Source organism: Camarhynchus parvulus, chromosome 2, assembly GCF_901933205.1.
Source record: "Camarhynchus parvulus chromosome 2, STF_HiC, whole genome shotgun sequence".
NCBI classification, from domain to species: Eukaryota; Metazoa; Chordata; class Aves; order Passeriformes; family Thraupidae; genus Camarhynchus; species Camarhynchus parvulus.
Window position 1 is genome coordinate 62,067,448 of NC_044572.1, and position 21,013 is coordinate 62,088,460.

Genomic DNA, 21,013 nt, shown 5'->3' on the forward strand with positions numbered 1-21,013 from the left:
CATCATGTCCTTCTCCCTCTAAAACAATCCACTGACCTCACACAGATAACAAGTAAGGAAGCTTTCCAGCCTCTAGGAGCCTCCATAATGACTTCATTTACATGGCTCTCCTCCCTCCTGCCCTCTAGGCTGTGCATTAATTATTGTCCTGCTGCCTCACGGGTACGCCTTGGACCTATCAGAGCTGAATTTTTGTCAAAGAAACAGTCACTTTTCATGGCACTCCAATGCCATGAGGAGCCCAACAAGGAGTAGGATCTAAATTCAAGTGTGAGGACTAGCATCACTGTACAGACTCAAGCAGTACTCTGAACTCCTTTCTTCTTCAACACCCAATACTGCCCAGAGGGAGTAATAATTATTCATCTTCCATGTTTGGTATTGGAAGCTCTTTGTAATGAAGTTTTCTGTTAAGCAGATATAACATCTGTTGAACATATGAACAGATTTATTTTCAGTACCTAAGGAGAAAAAAGCCTGCTAAGACAACACATAAGCTGAAATTTCCTCAAAGCACTCTCTCTGAGATCAGTATGACAATCCTGAATTACCTTTCTCTATCCTTGGCCTGTTCTGCCAATCTGCACTCCCAGGCTGTCACTAGCAAAAAAAAGAAACCTAAACAGAATCTGAATGCCTTAAGAAATCCATTTCTTTTCTTCAAAGCCCCAAAGATCCATGATATAAAAATTAGCAGAATCCTAGGGTTTTTTGACAAATCTTCATTTCCTTAAGAATGCAAACAGTCTTTAAGTACCCACATGGTAATTTCTTGTTTCTGTACACAAATGGCAGTGGCACACAGGAAGCCTCTGCAGTCTGTGCTTGCTCCCTGAGGAAAAGCTGTAAGAAATGTATTACCTTTATCTTACAAACAAGCAAATGGCATCAAACGACAGAGACAGTCACAGAGAGACTGTGTTTTAGTGCTGAGAACAGAACCAGTGTGCTGAGTCAGAGGAATTAATGTGCCTAATAAACTCAGTTATCGGACAAAATGTATTCACACCTATTTAAGCAACAGAGCCCTGCAGATGGCCCTTACCAGTCACATTAGGCACGCTCTTTAGGTGCTCTAACTTCACAAGGTTGGATTCACCAGGTGACCGATTAGTGCTGGTACAGGATGGACTCATGCCCACGCAGTCTGGATAATATGCAGCTAGAAAGGGAGCTGCCACACTGTCTTTCAGCAAAGGAGGGAGTATGAGCATGGAGTACCACCAATGGTCTGAAACTTCAGCCACTCTCTGGCCAAGCGGAGAAGTGAAGGAAAGTGGGGAGAAGAGAACATGTCAGTACTTCAAAAACGTTGGAAAATTAACCAATTTCCCCCCTCCCTCCAAAAATGAGACCAAAAAGCACTAGAATGTCAGAATTGCAAGTCATAAAGACATTTTCTCTCCCTCTTTCCCCATCCTCAGCCTGACACAGAAAACCTGTAGTACTGATCTCAGATATGGAGCTGAAACTTCATAAACTCCACACCATGTGGAAAGCAAAAAAATGAGACATCCCATAACAACACATCTATGCCTTATCAGGCCCTTTATAAAACATTTACAGTCACTTATGCATCCAGAAATCTGAACCTAGAACTAAGTCCACACTAACTGATTAATTTAATTTAGATTCTGCTATCCCCATCAAAGACCTCCTAGAACCCTAAGAAGCACTAATGATTCACCCTTAATTTAGAAGTCAGACATGCATTAGGGAAACAAAGCCACAAAGCTTCTACAAGAGTCAACAATAAGCTTGAATGTGTTCCCTGTAGAAGTACCCTGTAGAACACATAGAAGTACCTCAGGTACACTTGTGAACATGGCTTATTGAACAAAAGTTTGTATGAAATCAGAAATGCAGCGTCACATGACCACAAACCCTTTGAAACACCAACATACGTCTTGTATGTACATTTTGTATTGCAAGGGAGAGGACAGAACACATGCTTAGGTGCTCTCTTGCAGTCTTCAAAAAAGTGAGACTAGCTTGACTAAAGATAGAAACCACCTGAAAGATGAGAAAATTTTAGGATGGGAAATTTTACTTGAAAGCTGGCAACTGAATACTATTTTGCCTGATCAAAAATGAGAATTAGGAGTAAACTTTGAGGCACAGGCCATGACTAAAGGACACCACAAACCACTTGAAAGCTACTTAGTATGGTAAGGGAAAAGAGGAAAAATATGAGAAAACAAAAGGCCCTAGGCTCTGTTGCAAATAGTGTTTCTCAATTTCCTGAGCAAAATGCATAAATACTGACATAATTGGTCAAAAAAGCAAAATAAAAAAGGAAATAAATATGCCATGCTTTAAGATTGCTTTCATATTTTAGGACAAATGAGGAGGGACAGCCACTACTCACCAAGTCCTCAGGCATGGAACATTGGTCTGAGCCCTCAGTCTGAAAGAAAAAGGCTATGAGAGCTATTCTTAAGTTGTATGGAAAAACTTAAGTATATAGCAAAATAATTTTCTATGGCATAATTCTCTAAATTAAAAAAACCCCAACATTTAAAAGTGCTTAGTGTTAACCTTCTGTAGTATACATGAATGTTAAAAAAAAAGAGGTAGAGAAATGTGTAGGTTAAAAACACAGCACACCATAAAGCAAAAGCACTCTAAAAAATGTTTCTCATTTGTTAAGTAAGTTTCTACTGATCAGACATTAAAATATACATCCTATTCCATAAAATGGGATAGAACACTGAAACAAATTCAGAAAAATACAACAGAATTTTATAGAAAAATTCTGGAAATAGCCCACATTTTTCCAGAGCAACTCTTCTAGTCTAGACTATAAAAGAGAGTTTCTTATTTATTTTAAGAGTATCTTTATCATAGAGTTTCAAAATTAAATGTTGACCCTTCATGTTTTCATATGGTCACTATTTTCACGTTATGTTTTTTCACGTTATAAGTGCCATACAGATTCTATGGCACTTTAAGGACTCTTTCAAATTTGAGGAGTTATCTTCATGCCAAAGCTGAAACTTCTTATGTAAAGCTTCATGACAGACTTGATAGCAATTAGGAAAAGCGCATTGAGCTTTTCAAATGCTTTCCTCAATTATGAAAAAAGGCCACACAAAACTGAAATGGGAAATTTGGTGTATTTCTATTTTTACATCCTGATAATAATCCCCTAGCTGAAGGACTTTACAATTGACTGTGCAGACAAAGATATTTCAGATACTTCTTTCTTGACACTTCTTGACAGAAAACAAAAATTCCAAGCAGCATGTAAGCCTGGCACTGTGTAGCTCTTCAGGCCATCAGACTTTCATTTTGACATTAGAGACACTGAGCAGCAAGCAAGAAGAAATTAATTTCTGCAAACAAGAAATCCCAATTTGTTAAGTTTCAATATGAGCAAAACTGTTGCATGGTACCTTGGTGGAATTGTTCAGTTTCATACCACATCTGTAGGTTTTTGCTATTTGTGGTGTCAGCTGGATTTCCTTTGTCAGCTGACGCCATTTACCACATTCTGGTTTTGTGCACTGCACCTACAAGTCAAAAAACAAACATGTTTTTACTTGTTGCTTGTGATTAGAGATAAGATTAATGCAACTTAAATAACCAATCAGAAAGAAGCCAGACATGGGAAAGTTGTAAAATATAATTGTTAGATATGTTCTTGTGTAATCATCAGGTCATAGTAGTGTTTGATCTACAGAAATCTTGTACCCGTTTCTGCAAAACTGAATTTCTGCACAGAACCCAAGGCCAAAATTAATTCAATTCCCCATTACTATGGTCTTCAGTAGACTTTGCAAGCATTACTTCAAAAATATATTCTTCATCACTTAAAGAAAAAACAAAAAAAAACCTCAAACAAATACCACTACTACCAAACTTCCTTCCATTCCCATCTTTCTTCCACTCTTTTTACCAGGGAAATACAAAATCTGATTTCAATGTCTTTCACACTCGTACTTTTCCTGCCAATCTTATTCTTCCTGAAAATCACAGCTGCTGCTTCACTGAAAAGTAACAGAAGATTGGTCTTTGTGGGGTGTGGAGGAAGTCTCCAACAGTGGAGGAGCTGATGAGATTTTTTATCTTGAGCTTTTTCACAATCCTCTAATACTAGAGAAAAAAACCCACAAAAACTCAGCTGACCTGCTGCTTGAACAGCAAAATATCAGAAACACATCAGAACATCACATTCCTATTAAATAAATCACCTTTCACCTTACCCAGTAAGGAAGCTGTTGATCAGCCATAAAGGCTTTTGGACTGGGCTCACTTTTACCATTGCTTGTCCAAATCCTTTTCCAGGCAGTGTATTTCTCATAACCATCTTTATGGCTAAGAAGAAAGAGAAAACAGCAAGCAGTCAGAAAATTGAATATCTAGTTAGCTTCAAGCAATAGCAGTTACTCTAAAAGTAAACATTTTATATAAGGACAGAGAAAGAAGTATGTAGAGAGCACTCTATTTCTGCTGTTGAAAGGAGAGAATCATGGTTCTTACGACAGCAACAAATTGCATCCTGACCATTATTTCCAGTTGCTTATGAGTGCAATTCCTGGTATCGAAGGCCTGGACTGCGTGATGGGTACTGCTGAGCACATAAGCACACAAAAACCTGGGCAGAGCTGGATGTAACTCCCACTAAAATGGGAAGGAGCTTGGAGCTGAAAACACTCTGTCAGCCCGACAAGAGTCTTCATGGTCACTGAACTGCAACAGTTAAACCAATTTCTAATTGCTTTTTATTGTACTGCTTTAGAGAGACAAGGTCTCCCGAATGCACAGTGTAAAGTGAACTTATAAAGGAAAACACATTTAGTCATAATTGTTCTCATAATTTAAAATCCTCTGACATTGTTTTTAAAAAAGACAAAAGCTTCAGAATAACTGCAAATACACAAACCAACCTGCCTAAACTAACCAGTTTTGTTCACGCTGCCCTGTTGAAGTTGATTAGTCCATACAACACCTACAGTTTTATTGTCAATGTCTAAGCCTCACTCTAACCAAAGCAAGCACAGAGGAACAATCTTTGCATTATGTTTATGTACATGATGTTTCAACAGCTGCCAAACTTTAATAAGCTCTGAAAGAACACAACCTTAATTGGTCAATCTACCTTCGGTAATAGTGGTCAAAACATTCATTGCAGAAGTGTTCCCCACAGGACAGATGGTACCATCTAGACGTGTACCCATTTTTTGCACATCTGTAATGCAGGAGACATAGAAAGAGTTTTATAGTACATTTAGGAAAAAGAAATCTTTCTATTGACAGTAGCATGTTCTAGAAGAGGAACACAATATTCAGAGAACAAGCCAGGGCTTTATGTTACGTTCATGAAGGCTGAGTTACACATGGCACTACAGCCATACAAACAACAATAAGGTCATTCCAATTGTCTCAAACATTTCCAGTTTCCAAACTAAGCAACACCAGATGCAAGGGAGGCAAAGAGTACACAATGTGCAGTTTTATAGTTGGTCTGGCTTTAGCAGCCTCCCTCTAACAATGGTCAACTGAGCCTGTCCTTAGTACCCTATAAGCAAGCATTTCCTGAACATGAAACAGTGAATATGTGCTGTGACACACTAAGCGTTTTGGAAATGTGTAAGATGACAAAGCTCCTCTCCACAAGAACTTAGAGTTCCTTTACTTTGTTGTATTTTCTTCCAATATTAGTGCAGAGTTGGAAGGGATCATTTAAATTAGCATTTTTCTTGTACATGTGATCAATTGATTCATAAGTCATTACAATGTTCTGTCCCTAGAACAACTGACAAAACTATAAAGGCAAATCAGATGAACACAAAACAGATGTTCCCTATTTTTTGTCATGTACAACTTGTGATTTTAACCCAGTGAGACAAAACCCTAAGGAAGCAGTTATGCATTCTCAGCATTTGTTCTTTACCAGTCTCAAAAAGAAATATCCATTACAAAGATTACATTCATCAGATAAACCAATTGTTCTCCAGTTGGAATACTCTCATTAAACTCACTGAAATTATTCAAGATAAATGCACAAAGTAAAAAGCAATGACCTAAGCTATCGACTCAAGCAGCCATGAAATGAGCTCATCTCAAACAGATAAAGTTGGAAGTATGTACTTGGGGGGAGGGGTGGGAAAGATGAAAATCAAAATATTAAAATAACAATTCAAGAAGATGAGTAAGCAGTATGTATTGTTTCCTAAATAAAAACTGTAATATCACCAATGCTGATCTCACAGGTGCTCACTTCCCAGACAAGTCTCTCAGGGAACTGCCAAAACACTTGGCTTCTCTATGACAACATCCAGAATACATTGACTTCCTGCCACCAAAGAACAATCCATGGATATAACTAAATGAAACACATAGTTAGTTTTATTTATTTTTCAGTGCTATAAAGAAGGAAAGTTTGTCTCAATTATCAGGGTGGGAGGAGTGCTACATAACTACAGTGTGCCTGCTTCATAATGATGTCTAACATGTTGCCTATTATAAGTATACCTTGCCAGTATTATGCTTTCAAAACCGCCAAGTCAGAATGCAAAAGCACTTGTGAAAGTGCAGAAAGAACAAAGAGTTCAGGTAAGTATGACTATCTCTCCTATGACCTAAAATTTCAAGGCTGGAACCTCATCTCAGACTGCAAAGCATTCCAGTGAAGGAGTGCTAAAGACTTTCTACAGTAAATGATGGTTTCATTTTCCATCTTGAAAGCAAGTTCAGCTTTCTCAGATTACATTAATATGCTCTCACTTTCACAGAAGCAAGACGTGTTCCAGAGGACACCATTAATAACATAAATAAGTATATCCCAAAGATAGTCTGTATCTGAATTAGCAACTTGCACAGGAGAAAGTTATGGACAACAGGAATAACTTGTGACATTTTCCTGGCACCTTAAGACTCCTATTAGCACTATCTTTCAATTCTCCCTCTACATTTAGGTATGAAGGAATTTTTCAGAATATAGTTAGAAACCTAAACTTCAGCTGCAGGTTTAGAAAGTCTATGAAAAATGCAAATAAAAAGTAACAAACCTTTCTGCTGCACTGGCAAAGCAAACGGGACATGTTGCGGTGCATCCAGCTTTTTCACACTTTCTATATTTCTTCTCTGATGCTTCATCATCATCATCTGCTGCTTCAGCTGCTTTCTTCTTCACCTAATAAAGAATAGCTGGAATCTGACCATAAATGACACAAATGCATCTTCTACAAAGCAGCATTCAGACGGTTTTGCAGCTTGTGAGTGGCATCCCGTGGTTAAAACAATCCTAATGAAAATCTTTGCAGCCATTGTGAACTAGCTGCAGCATGAAACAGCTGTCAAATTAGGTCAGATTTTTCCACTGAAAAAAAAAAAAAAAACAAACAAAAAACCGACCAAAAAACCCCTCCAAGCCCACAGTAAGACTGGAAATATCATTTATATCTAAAAATTTCTTGCCATGGTCTAATTGATGGCACTGAAGAAATTATAAGCAAAGCTTACAGTTTAAATAGTATTTTAAGCTCCATCATGTGTTAATGAGTCAAGCCTCATGCATTCATTTTATTTCTCCTTCAGAAAATCTCCTCTTTTAAAATACTTACCGGTATTAATTACAAGTGGCAATCCTATCTGTGCCTCAAATAAAATATTAGGGTAGGCTTTTTTGGATACAGGCATTTTTTTGGATACAAAACTGTATACCAAATGTCTCTTCTGGGCTCCAAAGGTACTGTGTATTATGTTGTTTTAGCTCTCTGGATGGGCAGACAGCTTTGTCTGACTGTACAGAAATCTGTGATTGTATTTTTAACACATTAAGTACTTACAGGTTATATAGAGTATTTATATTGTCTGAATATTGTTTGCAAAATGACCTGCCTATTCACAGAACTAACTCATTCTCCTTCTCTCTGGATAAGTAGTCCAAGACCTTACTTACCCACTTTTTTTACAAATGTCAACAGAAAATAAAAAAAAGCAAAGTACAAAGTCATGTATTTTTAAATTATTATAAATACCTGTCTTCCAGAACTCCTCACGGGAAGGCTGTCTGGAGACTGATCTGAAGAACATGCCTTTTTTTTCGTTCGTACCCTTCCCGTTGACATTGTATTGTTAGACCTGAAAAAAGGTAGTCAATAGTTAATTAATTTAAATTGCTTGACTTTGCAGAGCTAATCACAGCCACTCACAATACTACTTTTCACAGAGTTACCTAGGTAAGAATCTGTTCAGCTTGACTGTTAAATCGAGAGGAAAATGGGAATGAGGCATTAGGGGAAAGGAACAATACTACTATTTTAAACTAAATTCGTCGTTAAGATTAGATCCCTGAGTACCTCTTGACAGGCTGTTCCAGATCAGCATATCCTGGATTTCAATAATCTGATTTGCATTACGTGAAGATCTGGACTGGAATTTGAGTTGACAAAGTGAACAGACAGCAGCTCAATGCTGATGCAAGCATTCAAATACCACTCAGAGTAACACTCATGCTGCTAACTACTGATTTATTGGCAGCAAGAGATTTGCACTGTAAAGCACTTTTCCAAACAGAGTACTGAAGAGACGTTTAATACCAGATGAGCAACCAGTTCCAAGACTTGCACAGCCTCCTATGAAAAGAGATCAGAATTTGAAGTCTGGACTGCCATTATATTGCATGTGTGATTGGAATATTACAAAGTTTGTTGTTAAGTATTCTACAGGACAAAATAAAATATTTATGGCATGAGAGCGCTCTGTAGCTGTCTTTGACTGCATTGGTAGGAGCACAGAATGGACCACAGTTAACCACACAAACTGCAAACCACAGAGTGTGAGAAAGTATGATACAGAAATATGAAAGCGTATTTAAAATCAAAGGCATTCTTTTCACAGGGAGTAAAGCACAAAGACAGCCTAGAGGAAGAAGTAAATCTAAAGAGTGCTCTACAACATACAGAAAAGAAGTGGAAATTAACCCCTTGTACTACAGCACTGCATCATGAATGTTATTTTGTTGTAATAGGGATCAGTTTGTAATTATGTTTTTGGGAGGGTTTTTTAATATATATATATATATATATATGAGGCTTCTCAATTCTCCCTGTTTCAGGATGCAACTTCCTTATTCAACCTGTCAGTGATGGACAAGGCAGCAGTATCTTTGTTCAGAAATTCCATTAAAAGTCAAGGTAACAGGAGTAGAGTGGGAATTTTTACAAAATTTTATATTAAGCTGATTCAAGTCAAGTAAACTGGTGCTTCATTCTCCTTTCAAGATAGGAGAAATTATTTCTGAGAGGAAGACAAATCACATGAGGATATCCACACATGAGAAAAATTCGTTCAAACAACCCAATACAAAATTAAACTTTGTTTCTTGTATGTATCGCCTCCAATTACAACTAGCCAGAGGTAGGAAAAAGGTTACTAAGTCAATCTCTGTTGATCTCTGACAAAAAAAAAAAAAATTATCATCACTTCACTGTAACTTACCACTGTACGGGGGTGGATGAGGTTGGAGAGCAAAAAAACCCAACCACTTTCATTTACATGAGATTTCCCTAAACTGCACCCAGAAAATGGTGGCTTTTCCCCTCTAGAGCTTTCTTTATGTATCAGTGGCACAAGAGTATTTCTCTGTGTCCCCTAGTCTTCTGATGGTAAATAATCATTCTGACAGGCCATGGTCCTTACAGTCAGAGGCTTCCAACCGAGCAAGGAGTGCCGAGCAAGGCACCAGGTGACTCATTTTGGTGACCATCAGGTGATCACAGTCTGCTGCTGCTGTGGGGCCCTTTTATCCAAGAAGGTAAAAGAACATGTGAATTTTGCATTATGTATGTGGGGAGTAGAGAAAGTGTCAATCACTAGGAAGTTTGGTAAAAATATTTCAGATTCAGAGAGGCTGCCCGTTTTGAAAGGCAGAGGTCAGTTGTACAGAATTGCAGGCATATTTTTGCTATTACCCCTTCAATAGGGGTAAGAGGGAGGTGGGGAGAAAGGGAGAAAAAGACCAGGTGTATGATACTTTGTGCTCACTTCCCCTGACAAACCAAAAAACACCCTCCCAAAAAACCACAAATTTTTACAGAACAAACAAACATGGCTTACTCTACGAAGCTTTACATGACTTTGCATCCTGTCCTATAGACATCTTACTGGCTGAGAAAATAAGCCCTTTAAAAGGAGAGGGATGCATAATGTGTGAATGTCACATTCAATAACGTTTCATCCGTCTGTAATGCGTGGCCTATATCGGAAAGCTTTGTGGGGTTTACCCGCACAGTTGGCAGCCAGTTTGTCATTGGGGAAGAGAAAAAAAAATTAAGAAAAGAAAACACACAGACACACACTGTCAGAGACGGGGAGGAAGCGAGAGCAACCTGATTAACACGGCGAGTGCACCTCTAAAACTCAGCACGAGTCGAGCGGCGGCGCCCGGCTGACAGCGCCCGCCCCGGGCCGCGGCTGTGACAGCTGGCGGCGGGAGGGAGGGCGGGGGTCCCGAGGGGCACCCCGGGCAGGGGAGCCCCCGCGGCTGGGCTGCCCCGGAGCCGGGCGGAGGTCCCGAGGGGCAGCCCCGGGCAGAAAAGCCCCCGCGGCTGGGCTGCCCCGGATCTGGGCGGGGGCGATGCCGCCGGCGGGGCAGGCGCCTGGCACTCACCTCGGGGCCGGGTCACTCGGGGGCCGGAGACCACATTCACGCGTGTCCGCGCCGCCTCCTGCTAGAGCTGCAACGGGGAAAAAGGGTGGAGAAGGGGGAAGGAAGGGAGGGAGTGAGAAAGAGACGGGGGAAGGAAGAGTGAAGCGGGGAGGTGAGGACAGGGGCAGCGCTGGCACCTGCCCCGCCACCCCGGCGAGGAACAAGCAGCCCCGCGGTGGGCGCTGCAGCTGAGGGAGGGAGTCACACCACCGCCGCCGCCGCCATCCCCACCGCCATCCTCCTCCTCCCCGGTGCCGTGCACCCTCAGCCCGCCTCCTCCTGCCGCTGCTTCCGCTCTCCGCGGTGCGTAGCGAGGGGGAGGGCGGGGAGGCACCGCCCCGGCCCCACCGCCCTCACGGGATCCGCGGCCGTGCAGGTACCGCGGCTGCCGCGGCCCGGGCGGGGGGACCGAGCGGTGCGGCGGCGCTGAGCCACCACGGGTCACCCCGCGGGTCCCCCGGCCCCAGCAGCCGCCCGCCCCCGCCTTCTGCCCGCGGGTTTCACGGGACAGAAGTGTCGGCATCTCCCTCCTTCGTTACCGGGGTAGGGGGGGCTGCTCGATGGGTGCGAAAAGGGAAGCCACCGGCGGACCCGCAGTGCTGGGCGGGCCCGTTCAGCCGCCCCGGGAAACGGGGTCTGGCCGAGTTTATCGGGAGCCAAGAGTGTGCTGATGGCTGTGTCGCTTTCGGTATACTGCGACTGTCACCAAACGGTGATCTCTTGAGTTCTACTAAATTTTTGTTTGTTTCGAGGAAGTAAGGGCCAGTTCCAAACTATGCATTGGGTGGGGGTAATTCTTCTCTCTTTTTTCACAGCTACGAGCACTCCCTGGAGACATGGACCACTCAGCGGATGCATCCGGGCTCCTGGAAGCTTCTGATGTTGGGTCTCAGAAAGACAGAGTGGTGACAGAGGAGGAATGGCTAGAAAAATGGGAAATGGGTAACATCGGGTTTCACAAGGAAGAAGGGCATCCGTACGTGACTTCACTTTTCTGCCTAAGCTGTTTTAAGTAATGCCATGAGATGACTGGCTTGGCTCATTCGAGAAACTCTTAATTGAAAATGGAACATTTGCAAAAAGCAAATTATCTTACATGGGCACGTTAATTTTGGTTTTTGAAATAAAAATTAATATAGATATTTTTGTGACCTACATTTGTCAAAGGACAGATAAAAGAAAGTATTGAAATGAATTTAAAGCTTTTACTCTTGAATCAGGTTTTAAACCTTAGAGCTTGGACAGTTTGGCTAGAAAATCTTAAATTTTCTAATGGAGATGCTTTGTTCATGTGAAACTGGGCCTTGAAACTATGTGCAGAGGACATCAGAGCAACTAGCATGCAGTAAAAGACAAGGACTTAAAAGAACAAGCCTGATTATATAGTCTTTCAAGACCTGTAAAAGTGATTTGCTTGATGCAGAAGTTTCATAATCTTTCTGTTTAAAATCTCTGTTATGACATACTTAGAGGTGGGTTGGTTGGACTGTTTAGTTGCAAAGGCAAACAGAAAATAGAACAAACAGAAATGTGTTGATTTCTGAATTACATGAAATTGACTTTCTTGCTGTGTAAGTGGAAGGTGAATGCTTTTATTTTAGGTTTTTATTTCTAATGGCATGAAGCAGGTTGAGCTAATAACATCTGTGCCATTGTGGAGTTTTCATGCTACCTGGCATAGTGCGTAGCACTTGGCTTTTCATGTGCCAGCACAAATACTCATAGAGTTAAGTAAAACGTGTCTGTTCTTCTGCAGGCTCCTCCAAAAGTATCTGGATGTTCTTCTAAATGGCAGGAGTGGACTGAGGATATTTTTCCCACTTTGTGGTAAAGCAGTAGAGATGAAATGGTAAAACACAGCTAATAAGAGCAAAAATCTTACTTGATGTGGGGAGGGAGGGAGGGGGAATTCCCAACCTTGTACTGGCCAGTGGAAATGTGCCACATTTCCACTGCTAGGAAAGCAGTATCACTGGAAGCTGAAGGGAGGAGGAAACTGGTGTTCTATATAGTAGCATTAAATTGAATGGATAAGGTCTGATCTGAAAGTCCTACTGATTTCAGCTTGGAAAATGCTGAAATCAGATGGACAGAGTGACTGAATCTATGCCCTTGCCAGTGCTGCTTTCTGTAGCAGTGCCAGCTTAAATTACCCACAATGAGATCAGTTGTGTCAGACAACATTTTCAAGAGACCATGTGGCATGCCACTCTGGAAATTTAAGTGATTTGGGCTAAATGTAACTTCTTCTTTTTTTTTATAATTCATGTTTACTTTTCCTTTTTTTTTTTTTTGGGGGGGGCATGGGGAGGGAGGGTTGTATTTAAAATTAGGGCCTATATAAGCCAGTACTTTTTCTTGGAGGGAGGAAGCACAAGCTAAAACCTGCACTGCATCTTCAAGTAATCCAGCTATCAGGTTTTATCACAGTACCTGCTCCCTAGGCTGATTGTGGGCTCTGACACACGTTGGTGTTTTGCTGAGCTGCAGCAGCGCCGAGGTTACTGCGCCTCCTTTGCTGCCCGTTCCTGCCAAGCCACAGAGGCAGCTGGGTGGACACTGTGCCTCAGTCACCTCAGTTCAGAGCACAGCACCTTTCTGAAATGGACAGTGTCTCACTGTGCTCACCTCTGTTTTCATTGAGTTAGTAGGAATAAATTAATAATTCATTAAATCTAAATAAAGCATGTAAGTCCTCGTCAACTGTATGCTGAGTGGTGCTAATTTAAGCTCAGATCATGGAAGGGAGGTGTACAATATAATGTGAGCACTTCAGAAAATCAGAATTAGGCATATCAGGGCATCCTAAAACTAGGCTTTCCCTAATGAATAAATGATGAATGGGAGATGTGCATTTTGCCCAGCCTGTGGGCCCAATGTAAACCTGGGCCTTCTCTCTCTTGTGTGCAGGCTGGCAGACATGGGGCACAGCATTGTTGGTGTGGAAATCAGTGAGCAAGCAGTGAAGGAATTTTTTTCAGAACACAGTCTGCCTTATTGTGAGGAGCCAGTCCCTGAGATTTCAGGAGCAAAAATGTTCCAGGTATGTCAAATGATCTGGTGTGGTTTATTGTGTAATTCTGGCATAACTGAGTAAACGAGTCATTCTGCTTTTATGCATCTATTTTACTGGTAATCATTCACCTCTCCTGAAGAAGTCTAAAAGGAAGCTCTGAGTTGTATTTTTGGACTGAGAAGTTATTCTTCTAAACTTGCTACTTTGGCCTTCTTGTAACAGTGAAGCACCTGAATGTAGAAGGAATGTATTTTAACACTAGAGGCATGCCTTGATAGATTGATAAAAGTTGCATGCCTTGGTAGATTAGAACTTCTCTGGAGGGGATCAGAAGAGTTACCTCAGTAATCTAAAACTAAAAATATTTCTGTGTTTTTCCCCATCGCACATAAATGTATTTTAAAACTTTCATTTTTAATAGTGTATGGGTATATTTTAAGATGTGAAATATAAATATATACTTATGAGTGCGTATTTAAAGATAGTTAGCTGACAAAGATTTTTTCCTTTGCTTTTATTGTAGAGTACCTCTGGCAACATTTCCCTCTACTGCTGCAGTATTTATGATTTGTCCAGGTAGGAATACTCATAGTATTTTACAATTCTCCATAATCAAATATGTATTAATACTGTCCTATACTATTATTTTATTTGAATCAAGCAAAGATTTGTCAGGTCCTCTTAAGCAAACTCACATTAATTTGTATGAGAAATTTGAATGGCCAATCTCCAACAAAAGTCTAATTCCATTGTTAATTATTAAGGATGACAACTAATTGTCTTTAAATGGGCTTCTTATTCCAAGCCATTCTGTGAAAGTTATCAAAAAAACATTTTTGCTTTTACAGTAAAACCAAATTATCTTTAATATTACTGATGAATTCTATGAAGCAAAACTTAAGCACAATCCCTTACTCAGAGTAACTTAATAAAGAGAATATATCCACAGGTGTCTTAGCACAATAGTTCCCTCTTCTTGCAGTTCTTACTCAGATGCGATTTTTTCCCTAGATTATAAGAGGGTTTTTTGTGTTGTTTGCTCTTCTTGCAAACAACTGTCAGGCACAAGAATTTTGTCCCATGTCTCTTCAGTAGGGAGGAGGTAAAGTCTTAACCTTTACTTTGATGGGCTTTCCAGAACTAGTATATACAGGCACAATAGGTAGCTCAGGACAACAGAACACAGTGTTTACTATATGATCTCTTTTTTTTACAATCTGCCAAAATACTGGAAAAAAAACTATTTGTTACTAGAGTCCAGAGTCTTTCAGATAGCAGATCCATGACTGAGACTTCTGCTGCTGCAGCTGACTCCAGTTGGTTTGACTGGTCTATGTATGTAACTAGTCTTGCAAAGTGTTGAACAGATGGGGTGTGTATGAACGTGACCTTGTAGATACTGCCTGGTTTCTTACCCACCTTTTCCCTCCAGTGTAGTTACTTGCTGCACTGTAGATCCCTTTAAATCTTTCTTGCTGTGAGTTGACAAGTTGCCCAAGGATTGCTTAAGCTTCTCAGAAATTTTTTAAAAATTCAGTCATAAGTTTTGTAGCAAGTAGTGTGGTGAAACTTGTAACTTCTATCACAACATGGTGTAATAACCCTTTGAAATAAACTAAAGTAGGTAATTAGTGACAATTTCAGTGCATATCACTGGATCCAGTCCATAGTTTGTCACAAAATAAATTGGTAGATAGACGTTCTGGATGCAGAATGAACTGTATTCCCAACATCAGTCAGCAGATACCTGTGACTAGAAAAATGCACATGCACTTCTAGTTTCTGTGCGCAGACAATTTGGTTAATTACACAGTAATTATGGAAATTAAAATTCATTCTCTCTTGCTGAGGCTGGCCTACTAACAGGTTCCTTTCATCTCCATTAGCCTAGCATTCATTAGAAGAAAACTCAGATGTGCTCCTGACCTTTGTCGGAATGGGACGTTTCAAAGACTCTTGCTAGTTAAAGAGTAACAGGAATTACTGCTCTTTCTGGGAATTCTGGGACATATGTAAAACAGTTACATTACACAATCACTCTACCTCCTAATACAATTTTGTCTGCAAGACTTCAAAAGAAAATCAAAAATTGCATTAACTGAAACTACTAAACATATACAGAGATAGAAATTCACAAGTTTCTTCTTAAATCCACTGGGTTTTCTGCAGATATGTGAATTTCTGATTTCCATGTTAAATTTTGTTAGATGTAGTAGTCCCTAACCCATGCTGAACGCCGTATAAACACATAGCACTGTGTTACAGTGAAAGTGCTTCCTCATACCTTAGCTTCATCCTGAATCTGCATCAGTATGAAAGACAGCTGTGTGCCTTTTTTGACCTTTTCCTCATGGCTTCATTGTGTTGTGAAGGAAATTGGATGTGCAGAGGGACAAGGAGCACCCAGACACTCAGCAGGTCCTGAGATCTGGGCAGCCAGGAGACCAGGACTGAGACAAGGCCACAGCATGAGCCTGCCTGCAGCCCGGGATGTCTGTAGGCCTTGATGAAATAGCTTCGGAGTAAAGTACATGAAATGCATGTTTGGAGCCACTGCTGCCATTCCAGTTAGACCAGAATAAAGTTTGAAAGAAAAATCAAGTGCAGAAAACCTCAGTGGCTTGCATGAGGTCACCCAGCAGACTCAGCTATGCAGAGAGGAGAACTGCCTCCAAGCTTCAGAAGATCACATTTGTCACTTGCCCCACTAAACTCTCCTTTGTGCCCTGAACGTCCATTGCTTTTTTAACTATCTCTTTAAAAATCTCCTTTCAGTTACAAGGCTGGTTATTTAAATTAGATGCTTAGACTTGGAGAACTTTAAAAGAAGTCAGCACTTGAAAGTGTTATCATGTCTCATCACAGTAGAGTGGGAAATACAAGATCAGCTTGTAGGTTACATGCCAGAGACTTAGCAATGCCATTGCAGTGAAAATAGCAGCGGTGAGAGAGAAGTTCTCATGGTTTAACTCTGGCTAAGGTGGTGGAACTAAGCACCACACAGCTGCTTGCTCTCTCCCCCATCATGAGATGGTGGGGAACAATCAAAAGGGTAAAAGTAAGAAAGAAATGTGTGTGGAGTTTAATAATTAAAAATAAATTTCAAAAAGTTGTAAGAAAAAAAATACACAACAAAGAACAACCAAAGAGAGAGGAAAATAAAAACCACGAAAAACAAGTGGTGCAAATGAAAGCAGTTGCCCACCACCAACCAAGCAACTGATGCCTAGCCAGCAGCCAAGTAGTGCCCCCATCCACCAACCCCCCACCCAGTTTTATTGCTGAGAGCGGAACCAGATGGTCTGGAATATTCCTTTGCTCAGCTGGGGTCAGCTGTGCTTGCTGTGTCCCCACCCAGTGTCTTGTTCATTCATGTACTCTCCAGCCTACTCACTGGTGTCAGGGCGTGAGGAGCAGAAAATGAGTTGGTGCTGTGTAAGTGCTGCTCTGCAGTAACTAACTCATCAGTGTGTTATCAACATGATTTCAAGCCCAAATCCACCAACACAGCCCCATGCAAGCCACTATGAAGAAAGGTAACTCTACCCTAGCCAAAACCTGTACAGAAATGAAGACAGAGGTGATGCAATTGGACTCTGACACCTGCCCGGTAGGCAGAAGAGTATTGCACAATTCCATACCACATTTTTCTAAGTAAACTTATTCAAACTTTCTTTAAAATTACGCAATTTACTTAATTACTACCATACTGTCTTACTCCTATTTTAATAATTACCAAAAACAAGGCTCTTTCTTATCCCCAGATATTCTTTTGTGTTGCTCTGGCTGCTCTTACCATCCATTAATAAAGGCATTTCTTGATAGTCTTGCTCACTGGCAGGCTTTGGGTGGCTGCTGAAGCCATCTGCCAGCATATCCAGGAACAAAACTAGTGTCTGCAGCAGAGTTGCACTTAGGCAAGCAGCAGTGTAACTTAGCTTTTCTAGCATTAAACAAATTGTAAGCTGAAGCTGTCCTGGGCACGTAGCTGGGGATTTAGGTGTCTAAAGTTACTGAGTCAATGGTAGTAAAGCAACTGAGAATGTGCTGAGTCAATGATAGTAAAGCAACAAGGCAGCTTCCTTAGCCTGCATATGAAATCATGCACGGTCAAGAACTGTTGATGTGCTGAGTGAATGTTAGACAGTAAAGGATGTGGTTACTGGACACCCAGACTTGTAGCCCAAATGTGTTAAAAGTACACTCCTTCCTCCCTGCCATGTCTCATCAGTCCCTAAAGATGGGGAAGCACTGACCAATTCCCACACCTCTTTGCTATTGCAGCAGGACAAAGAACCAGGAGGGTTTCTTGAGTTCCAAATCCTGTTGGTTTGGATTATAAAAATGCTTCACTGTAACAGAAAGGTGATGGGAAATCACTAGCTGCAGGATCTTTGTGACCTCACAAAAGTGTCTGAAAGAAGATGAAGGTCCCTTTTTACTATTTTTAAGCCTTTTCCTTATCTCCTTATAGCTCAATAGTTGGCAAGTTTGATGGGGTTTGGGACAGAGGAGCTCTTGTAGCCGTGAATCCATGTGACAGACAACGGTGAGTAAATTGCATTGTTACTGCCTTTTCTCTGATGTATCAGTGACAAGTTTTTGATCCTGTGACTTGTTAATGAGTCGTTTTTCATTTAAAGGATAAACCTACACAAGCTCTTCTCTACCACAAGCATCTGCAGAGTGCTTTATTCTTCCTTCAGGAAGCCACCCTGCCTCTTGGTAGGAAAATATGTGGTTTGTTGCAACCCAGCAGAAGCAGGGCTGCAAGGCTCATCTGAATTCTATTATTTCCTTTTCACCACGTCTACTTCTTCCGTCTTTGTTCCTTTCCTCCTCACTCTCCTTGATTACAAATTTTTGTTCTTGCCTATAGCCAGCCCAAATTTAGTTTGAACCTGCTCTCGGGATTTTTTAATTAGATACAGAATCTTCAATTCACAATAATTTTAAAAGATAAGGACTGTACTGTGTACTGTATTCTGGACTGTGGCATATGAATACTTTGTCTATGAATCTTGAGTTGAATGTGCAAAAAAAGATAAATGCTTGTTTATGGGGAATAAATACAACTTTTATTTTATGTTTCTCACGTGTGGCATGAATTTTATGCTCCTGAAATTTAAACTAAGTTTTGGTTAGTCTCTGTGCAGTTCAGTTCAAATTCTGTCTGCATAGAAATGCATTTTTTTGAATATTTTGAAAGCTATGCTTGAGTGCTTTACAAAAATAATAAATTATAATTTTTTCCTTTTAGCTATGCCAGTTTGATGATCAGCCTAGTGGAGAAAAATTCTTCATATCTCCTTGTTACAGTTTCATATGATCCAAACAAACACAAAGGTGAGAACTTAGTACTGCTCACGTTGTGATTTTGCTCTAATACAAATTGTATAAAGATGTATTAGATGTAGATGTATTAAATTGTAGATGCATTAGTATCTTCCCCAAGATTTTTATCTGCATAGCTTTGTTAGCTGGTTAGATTTTTATCTGCATAGCTTTGTTAGCTTGTGACCCCAGTATGACTGTGTATAACTGTGGGTTAAAAAGTTTAGATATTGACCAAGCTTGGGACTAAATTTGTGTTTTCTCTAGCATTCAGACATGCTAAAGGTAAGTTGAGGACACTCGTGGTATATTAACAATGAAATGAAACTGTAAATGTGGCTGCTACAATGAAGATGGAAGTCAGAGCATTTATTAACATCCTGTCTAGCCTTGGGAGCTTGAAACACTCCCAAGAACATCAGCTTCATGCTGTTTATCCGGTATTTGCAACCCATTGTGTTGCCCATCTTGTGCCTCTCTCTCAGCCACTACCACGCTCTGAATGTACTTGGAAGAGGTGAAATTCTGTAAAATCATAAGGTATTTCTCCTTTTATAGTTTTTGTATTATGTACCTAAGTGGGAGATTTTTTAGTTGATATTAACTCACAAAAGAAAGAGATCCTTTTCTGCTTTTGGGCCCTTCAGCATAATTTCCCCCCCAAAATAGGTCTTGCTATCACAAGCAAGAACAGTTTAATTCATTGCTTTTCCTCTGACAATGTTCAGCTCTTAGCCTTAGTCATGCCACTGTAATATAAAGTGATTGTAGGCTGGATTCACACAGCACACTGAGAGTGCTCATATCCCTGTCACATTCATGATTCCCTGCTGCAGCTGCAGATGAAGCAGCAGCAACACCTGAAGCTGTCTGGCCTCCCAAGGTGCCACAAGCTCCTGGACATGTTTTCTGTTTCCTGCTGATGGTGCTACATCCTGGGGCCCCATTACAGGGCAGATGCTGTGAGTGAAGGGCTTGTTTCTCCTACTGCAGTATAAATTTTGTCTTCTTCCTATGTCTCCTCTCTGATTAGCTTCACCATTTTTTTTCAGGCCCACCATTTTATGTTCCTGAATCCGAAATTAAAAGTTTGTTTGGTGAGTAAAATTTCACTTAACCCTTAGGAATTTTTTCAAAAACACATAAAGATGTTTAAATGCCTTTACCTTGCCCTATGAATGATACAGTCATTTGCTTCTTATCTAAAGGCTAGAGTAATGGAAAAATACTAGGAAAAATAAATACCATTTAGCCACAGGGATTTTGCTGGCATGGAAAATTCTCAGTTCTTCAAAAGATATGAAGAAAACCCAAGAGACAAACAGTTTCTTGTCTCCCTTTGGTACCTTTTTTATTCTCCCAGGATTCATACTGCATTCAGTAATCCTGTAGCTGCAGTCTTAGAGTTCTGTTTGACCATTTTGTCTTTGCCTGCACCTCATCAACCAGTTGCCCTGGTTTTAATACAGCCCTACACGTGCTACAGTTTCTACTGTACTTTTGTGACAAAGAAGGACAGTAACATGGCACTCAAAGAAAATGCTAAAAATGTACAACTCAAATCCATCAAAATAATGAAATTTGGAGCTATGTCAGGAATTTAATTTTAGAAGTTCCTCCTGGTGTGCTGTAATATCTCAGTTTTAAATTTACAACTTTCTGAGACTCTGGAAGTGGTTGTGTGGAGTGAGTCATTGGCATAGACAGTTGCATCCCAGTACATAAGAGAGCAATTCCCCCCAGTGCACTGTGTTAGGCTCTGTGGGTAAATCTGTGGCTAAGATTTTTTTTTTGTGGACAATTTGCATTTTTCATTGACTAATCATTCACTAATTTGTTATCTTTACCTCCTCTTCAGGCAACTGCTGTGAAATTAGGTGTCTTGAAAAAGTTGATGACTTCTCAGAGAGGCACAGACAATGGGGACTAGATTATTTTCTGGAGGTGCTATATCTACTAAAGTTTGTAGCTTGATTAAAATTTGTTAAAATAACTTGCTTCACACC

At 40.5% G+C, this 21,013-nt stretch overlaps 2 protein-coding genes across 6 annotated transcripts in view; one reads left to right on the top strand and one right to left on the bottom strand.

Annotated features, from left to right (window-relative positions):
- The window catches only part of KDM1B (lysine demethylase 1B), a 25,987-nt gene extending 15,038 nt beyond the window's left edge, over positions 1–10,949 (bottom strand). Inside the window, exons 1-9 of one of the 2 annotated variants that reach the window (XM_030943599.1) lie at positions 10,865–10,949; positions 10,619–10,685; positions 7,986–8,088; positions 7,014–7,138; positions 5,102–5,191; positions 4,206–4,317; positions 3,396–3,512; positions 2,369–2,407; positions 1,046–1,250 (exon numbers count right to left, since the gene is read on the bottom strand). In XM_030943599.1, coding sequence (XP_030799459.1) covers positions 1,046–1,250; positions 2,369–2,407; positions 3,396–3,512; positions 4,206–4,317; positions 5,102–5,191; positions 7,014–7,138; positions 7,986–8,075 — 778 coding nt within the window. In that variant the 5' untranslated portion in view covers positions 8,076–8,088; positions 10,619–10,685; positions 10,865–10,949. The remainder of the gene's footprint in view (positions 1–1,045; positions 1,251–2,368; positions 2,408–3,395; positions 3,513–4,205; positions 4,318–5,101; positions 5,192–7,013; positions 7,139–7,985; positions 8,089–10,618; positions 10,686–10,864) is intronic. The other variant, XM_030943600.1, reaches the window with a different exon arrangement.
- TPMT (thiopurine S-methyltransferase) lies at positions 10,920–20,986 on the top strand. Of its 4 annotated transcripts, none has more exons than XM_030943602.1 (9): positions 10,920–11,033; positions 11,473–11,633; positions 12,414–12,506; positions 13,568–13,700; positions 14,197–14,249; positions 18,148–18,222; positions 18,934–19,019; positions 20,060–20,104; positions 20,866–20,986. In XM_030943602.1, exons 2-9 carry the CDS (start codon positions 11,494–11,496, stop codon positions 20,979–20,981), a joined length of 741 nt encoding a protein of 246 aa, XP_030799462.1. In that variant the 5' UTR covers positions 10,920–11,033; positions 11,473–11,493; the 3' UTR covers positions 20,982–20,986. The 4 variants fall into 4 exon arrangements, with proteins under 4 accessions (XP_030799462.1, XP_030799463.1, XP_030799461.1 ...); XM_030943603.1 differs by lacking the exon at positions 10,920–11,033 and adding an exon at positions 11,041–11,200; XM_030943601.1 differs by lacking the exon at positions 10,920–11,033 and adding an exon at positions 11,212–11,345.
- Positions 20,987–21,013: the final 27 nt, after the last annotated feature.